The sequence below is a fragment of the Gekko japonicus genome, unplaced genomic scaffold (genome assembly GCF_001447785.1).
Source record: "Gekko japonicus isolate JY-2015 unplaced genomic scaffold, Gekko_japonicus_V1.1 scaffold414, whole genome shotgun sequence".
Classification (NCBI taxonomy): Eukaryota; Metazoa; Chordata; class Lepidosauria; order Squamata; family Gekkonidae; genus Gekko; species Gekko japonicus.
In genome coordinates this window covers 943,971-951,296 of record NW_015162491.1, presented here as the reverse complement: position 1 = coordinate 951,296, position 7,326 = coordinate 943,971, and the positions used below count along the sequence as shown (strand labels likewise).

At 43.6% G+C, this 7,326-nt stretch overlaps 1 protein-coding gene across 1 annotated transcript in view; it reads left to right on the top strand.

Moving 5' to 3' along the window:
- Positions 1-7,326, top strand: part of RGS9 (regulator of G-protein signaling 9) — an 87,778-nt gene that overhangs the window by 68,033 nt on the left and 12,419 nt on the right. The window contains exon 18 of the mRNA XM_015406006.1: positions 5,472-5,974. Coding sequence (XP_015261492.1) covers positions 5,472-5,974 — 503 coding nt within the window. The remainder of the gene's footprint in view (positions 1-5,471; positions 5,975-7,326) is intronic.

Genomic DNA, 7,326 nt, shown 5'->3' with positions numbered 1-7,326 from the left:
ATTACTTCCCCCCCCCCCCAGCTGAACCCAGCTAAAAGAGAAGGCAAAATTGTGGCCCCCACCAATTCATCACCATTCTACAGTTATTTTAAAATGTTGCCATGCCATGATCCATTGTGGGCTTCTGGTACAGGCCTCTTTCCCCCTCAAGCATTTCCAGGGGCCAAAACAGCTATGCAGGTGCCCACACACACTGCAAAATTGTCACAAAGTCCACTTGTGAAGGCAGAATACAAATACAGAATACAAATTTGGTTTGGCATGATCTTTTGAGGAAAGATCACAGTCAAATTGTCTTTGCATGCTGTACGGATAAGAAGGTGCACATTTTTGCAGACAACCCCATCCATATCAATGTCATTTTCTGTTTCTCATTCCCTCCTGTCTGCCATTCCACCCCATACCACTGGAAGGCTTTTTGTTTTTTTAATTGGTAATTGACATACCACTATGTTACCTTTGAAACTGACACATCCCTATAGTTTAATGTTATATCAGTGGCTTGTGGTCACAGGTGCAGTTTGCAGTGATATCATTGCAGTACCTTTGCGACTTTAAAAAGCATAATCAGACAATGACATCTGCCTTCCATGCCCCAGCCGTGGCCCCCCGTTTTGCCCCGCTTTAGAAGTGGAGTAACCAGGCACTGGGGAAAGTCCAGTCTTTACCGATGCCAGTGCTTCCACTCCACTTTTCTGGCCGTTTGAACTCCCCTGTCGTGAACTGAAGCCGAATGGGAAGTCTGAACTGGCAGATCTGTTTCTGCCATTATCTTTTAAAGTAGCTGATGATATTCACATAAGCGCATGAGTGCATATGTGCATGTGCCCACCTGTTTTTAAAGAAACCAACCGGGCAGCGCACTCCATGGTTGAGGCACTGCAGTAATGTGGATGCCTCACCACTGGATGAGCCCGCAGGAAAACCACTGCCGGGTGTGCTGTCTGGTCGGTCCTTCCCGCAACAATTTGAACCGGCACACCATAGACATCTCCAGTGTGACCGCAGCCAGTATGTCAATTCCTGATTCAATTACTGATTTTTCAAAAGGCTTAAAAGCCCTCTGGAGATGTAGGAAGGCATAATGGCTGCACAGGTGGCTGCAGAAAGGAAAATGTAGAGAAAACTACCATGCAGATGCTTCATTATTGCTTCAGATATTTATGCATTTGCACTGGCAGGGAGAGGGACATGGAAAATCATCACCATGATGCTACAGACTTGGTCTGATCTACCAAATCTGTACTTGTGTTCTTGATGATGCCAAAACATTCAGGACAGTAAAATCCAGTGTAGACTGTGCAGGATATCTCCACAGACAGTGACTGGTTGACAGAATGGTAGATTCAAGTGTAAAGTGATATATTTAAGGTCTAGATTCATCGATGGGTTTGGAATGGGTGGTACAAGAATGAGATGTTAATACCCTACTAAAATGCTCATTTTTTAAAAAGCTGTTGCCTTAAAGGAATGAGATGAATGAAATGTGATATGTTTGTAGCAGGCAGCATGGAAATAGGCACACACATCTGGATGTGTAATATGCCCAATATAAGTTATTTTTTAACCTAAAAAAATAGGGGGAGAAGCATCTAGGGAAACACATATTTTGTGTATAAATACAATACAATGTAAAACAGCAGTCGTGTGCACAGACCTGTGGCCCACTGGGCACAGATGACTGCTGTATTAAACAGCATGTGAATATGAAATAAATTGTTAAGAAAGGATTGAGAAGAAACCAGGTCTTTTAGCCAACAGTTACAGTGGCCCCCGTCACACTGGGGGAAAAGGTGCAGCTGAAGTGCAGATTTTTTGAGCCGCATCAAAAAGAGAAGCATGGCGGCGGGATCAGACAGATCCCCTGAGCCACTGCGCAGTTGCTCCCCGGCATGATCAGATGCCGGGGGGAAGCCATAGATGGGTGAACTAGGTGAGCCCGCTGCGCATGTGTGCGCCTGCACAGTTTGTCAGGGGGCCTTGCATGCTGCTGGAGACGGGTGTGCTGGTGATCACACGGCTGCCTCTGCTGCGGATTTTCTGGTAAGTAGTAGTGTTTTGTAGTGGTTTTTTGATCTGCATCTTCGTCCGGAAGAGACGGATCGGGGACGGGTGTGCGCCATTTCCCAGATGTTGCGGTGTGATCGCGCCCGCTTGATGCACCCCTGATCCGTCCCTCTCGCGGATCAAAGCCTCCCGTGTGACCGGGGCCAGTGTGCCTATGTCTGGGATTACTCAGTTCTAGTTGCCTCAAGAAAAAATGACATCCATAGGAGGATGACAAGAATGATTAGTAAATTTAGTAAATTTATCAGAAAGCTCAACCAACTCAGGGAAACAAGGTGAGTTTTTTTTAGTAGGACAGCCTACTGATGAAAAATTTAGTTGATTAACCATCTGCTTTTAACATTAATCTACTAAAGCAACTGTTGCCCAGACCTTAATATAGGTATTGATTTCTTAAACAATGGAAGTATGATTGAATTTAAAAACAGATATATTGTTAGAAGATATGTTATTTTTAAAGCACCATATTAAAATAACCTCAAAACACCACACCAGCAGCCATGCCCTTAAATCTCAACCCCACAAATTAAATTAATTTAAAAAAATATTTCTATTTTGTATTCTTCAGAGACGATGATTTTTTATAAAATATGCTAAAAACAATGCCATAAATAACAAAACAAACGCCATGACCCAACAATAGCAACTACATAACGCAACAGCAATGAGAAGCAACCCCCAAAAAATTAAAGCAGTAAAAATCGTAAATGAATTAGGCATCAAGAGGGAAGAGCAAATACAATTATTAGAAAGTAGAAAGCAATATGAAATTAGAGCAGCACAGCTAATGAGGGAGAAAATCCCCCAAATTGAAACCAAACCAAACCAGCAGAACTGTAATTTTAAATGTCATCAGAAACTCAGGAAAATAAATACTTGCTCATCTGGCACTTGAATTCGGAAGAGGAGATATATGTATGCATTGCGAGAATTCTTAAACTCAGCCAATCTGGCCATGCTTTTCTAACCTTGCAGTTGGATTACAATAATGTTGGTTTATGCATGAAGGCAACCAGGAAATTGCATCTAATCCAGAATGTAACAGGCCAATTATTTTAAGGGACAAGTTGATGCGAATATACAGCTACATTGGCTTCCAGTTTGTTCGCAAACTCATGGCCTGGGGCCACATATGTTAAGGACTGGTTCCTCCTATATGTTTCTGTGCACCAACTGGTCTTCAGGGTGCCACTTTCTGGCTGTTCTATCTAGGGTGGCCCACCTGGCATCAACCAGAACTCAGGCCTTTTCCATCACAGCTCCCACTGTATGAAATGAGTTCCCTGAGGAGGTGAGGGGAACCCCTTTGCTAGAGATTTTTAGGAGTCACTGCAAGTGTTGCTTGCTTGCCAGGGCTTTGGATGGAGGTATGAACAGCAGGCATCTTTTAGAAGGGGGAGAGGAGTGTTTAAGGGTTTTGTTTTATTTAGTTTTAAAATGTAATGTTTTAAACTGTTACCTATAAGCCATCTTGAGCCAAGTTGAAAGGTGGGGTCCAAATACTTAAATAAATAAATCAGAAAAAAACAAATACCTTGATCCTATGAGCTGAATTTCACAGCTGAGTTTTGCGTAGGGGATGAAGGAGTGAGGAGGCAAAGATGACGGCCTTGTGCCAGAAACAATGGCCATTTTGTATCCAAATTTTATCTCAAGACTTTTACAGATAGGACCGAGGAACTCAATGCAATCCATTGCTGCAGTAGAAGTAGAGCATCCTTCCTACCACACACCTATCCATTTTATGAACACACTGCACTATCCTCCCACTCACCCATCCACCTCTCCATCTACCCTTCTGGCATGTACTGCTCATATATGTGGCAGTCTTTTCCTGCAACACCTCTTCCTGTCATCAGCTGTAATAGATTGCAAGGTATGTAGAGAATGTCATTCACCGAAAGCTTCTGAGGATGATTAATGGCAATGGGATAGGTCATTTTACGTATTTGGGAAGGGCCAAAACTTCTGCTTTGCATGCAGAGAATCCCACGCTCAGCCCACTAGCACCTTCAGGTAATATGGAAGACCTCTGCCTGAAATCCCGGAGAGCTACTACCAGTCAGAACAGGCAATATTAACCTTGACAGCCCAAGGGTCTGATTCAGTATAGGGTCACTTCACATGTTCATGGAACTGCACTAGTTTGTTTGTTTTTAAATCATGGCTTGGATATTTGCTTAGATATTTGCTCAGCCATATAATTGTATGGTGAATTTAAAGCTCTTTTGAGATTGTATTAAATTATTATTGCATCCCTTGGACTGCAAGGAGATCAAATCAGTCAATCCTAAAAGAAATCAACCCTGACTGTTCCCTGGAAGGCCAGATACTGAAGCTGAAGCTCAAATACTTTGGCCACCAAATGAGAAGGGAGCACTCACTGGAGAAGACCCTGATACTGGGAAAGACTGAAGGTCAAAGAAGACGGGGACGGCAAAGGATGAGATGGTTAGACAGTGTTATCGATGCAATGAACATGAAATTAAGCAAACTCTGGAGGACGATGGAAGACAGGAGGGCCTGGCGTGATATGGTCCATGGGGTCACAAAGAGTCAGACTCAACTGTGTGACTGAACAACAACAACAACATTATTGCATCAAGATTGTTACAAAATGTAACAATGCGTTTTTGCATGCTTTTATTACATAATACAGCATGGTGCAGTGGTTAAGAGCGGTGGACTCTAATCTGGAGAATCAGGTTTGATTCACTACTCCTCCACCTGAATCTGCTGGGTGACCTTGGGTCAGTCATCGTTCTCTCAGAACTCTTTCAGCCCCACCTACCTCACAAGGTGCCTGTTGTGGGGAGGGGAAGAGAAGGTGTGTTTGAGACACCTTAAGGTAGAGAAAAGTGGGGTGTAAAATCCCACTCTTCTTCTATAAAAATATTTTTAACTCTAACCTTTTGTCTGTGTATCCCCTCCCCCCCTGTTTTTGCATTTGTAACTCCTAGTTGGCTGTATGTGAGCCAAAGGCAAGAAATAGTCTTTCTTAGTGGAGAACAGTAAGCGGTAGGATCTATAGTGGGACCAGTTCTTTCCCTTAAGGCAGAGGGAAGCCCTGTATTGGACTAGTCATTCACTTAACACTGGAGATAAGATGCCATTTCTCTGCCAGGCCACTCTTAAAGGTAAACACTCTCAATTCGGCCATCTGACTCCTTCTGCTTCCAAACAAAGTATCAACACAAGGTTCTTGCTGGTTGATATCCTGCCCCAGCAAGAACCTTGTGTTGACTGGAAGTCCTTGCATACTTACCTGTATTGGACTAGAACAGACAGGTGTAAATAATGACATGGCCAAAAATGAGGGAGTAGTTTTGTGCTTTGGCCATAGTGCTTCATAGGAATCCCATGCTGTTTCCTGTCCTGTAAATGCTCTTTTTTCTTTCCTGCAGCTGTGCCAGTTTACTGCTCCGGCTCCCCACCTGGCTGTTTACACTGGTACTTCTGATCATCCATCTCCTTCCAAGCCTTTTCCTCCCTCCTGCCATGCCCTGAATGAGCTTCCTCTTCAATGCCCTGAACACATTACTCTGCCAAACAGCCCCAGCTGCCCCTCTCCTATTAGTGTAGCTTTAGAAAGCACCTTGCCAATGGATATGAACTGGGACACTAATGGAACCAGCTCTAACCCCTTTCCTACCATTAATGAAGGCACTGAGATCTCCATGGATTCTGAATCAGGTACCTGCTCCCTGGATCCAGTGAGTTCCGAAACCAAACTGCCACCCAAGTCCTGGGTGAACTTGACCCTCAGCAGGTTCTTGAAACGCGGATGTTTGAACTCACAAGCTTTTGCCACACTGTCCCCCAAGTGCTCTGCAGTGACTCATGGGAAAGTGCAGCCATTAGATGATCTGAAACAAGAACTGCAACAAAAGCACAAAAAGATGTCCAAGTAAGTACCTCTTCTTCCCTTTGGCTTTGCCTTGCAACTAGCTAATTTTGAGCTTGAGAATGGGAACATTTATTTCAGAACACCCCACAATTTTGAGAACCTCCTAGAACAGACATCTTCTTTCTTTGTCCCATGGGGGAAAATACACAAGAAAATACATAAGTGCCTATACTTTTTCTCCCATGGGGCAAGTAGGAGCTCCTAATTTAAATCAATTAGGGGCAAAAATGACAGGGAAAGGAGTTCCAGTATGTGTGATTTAAATTAGGGGCAAAAATGACAGGGAAAGGATTAGAAACTCCTGTCCCTCAACCAAATTATTATTCCCCCCAATTTTATGTCTGTTTTAAAGCCTTTATTGCCTATAGGAACCACACATTCATCAATACCATTCACCATCAAGCTTAGTTTGTACCATGAAACGTTTCTTGCCTTGCACCATGGCTTCATGCCCAATTGCTTTTAGCCTTTTTAAAAATAAAAAATCTAATTAGTTGAGGGCTATACCACTCAGTTCTCTAGCATCATGTATGGAATTAGCATGGTCTGTCACCCTGAATACATAAAAACATCCTCTTTTTTTTTTTAAGGTTCCCAGTTTATTTTCTACACTTTGGTTTAGCAAATAGATGTTGAACTGAGAGCATGTAATGTGCCCTTAACACGAAGCACATTTAAAACAAGAGGGGATGTTTCACGTTAAGTAAATCTCATGCAGTTTTGGTAAAACAGCCATCTTGCAAGTCTAGATCTGATTCTTATTTCTACAAAGCATTAGCAGCTGTTCTGAATATTGACTGCTACAGTCACTGAGGCATTGCTGAGGCAATTATCTCTCCCTTATATATAAAGCTGTAGTGGGGCCCAACGTTCCAATTCACACCAACAGTGTTTGGAGGCTTGAACTGTCAGTCAGAAGACGCTGGCTGGGTTGCCTGGCTGCTTTGTGTAGTCCCGCCCACGTCAGCCCCGGCCAGAATGTTCAGGTCAGTCTGCTCTGGGCCTCTGACAGGAGAGGACCATCTGCAGACTGAGTGCAGGGACGGGGCTTCTACAGCTGGGCCGCTTCAGCCCACTCTTCTCTGATTGGGCCAGCATTTCAAGGTCATTTGCATATGGAAGCTGATTGGACTTCACTCCATTCCACACCTCAAACTCCCCCCCCCGCAAGACAGTTGGAATTGTCATTTGCATATGGGACCTGCTGTATTCTGAGGTAAAATACGTCTTCACTCACAACACATCACTTCCCCTTCAACAGAAACAAACCCAATAACACAATCATGCCACACCACAAAACAGACAGATCACACCACAAGCAGAATACCACAAGGCAAAAAATGATAGGAAAC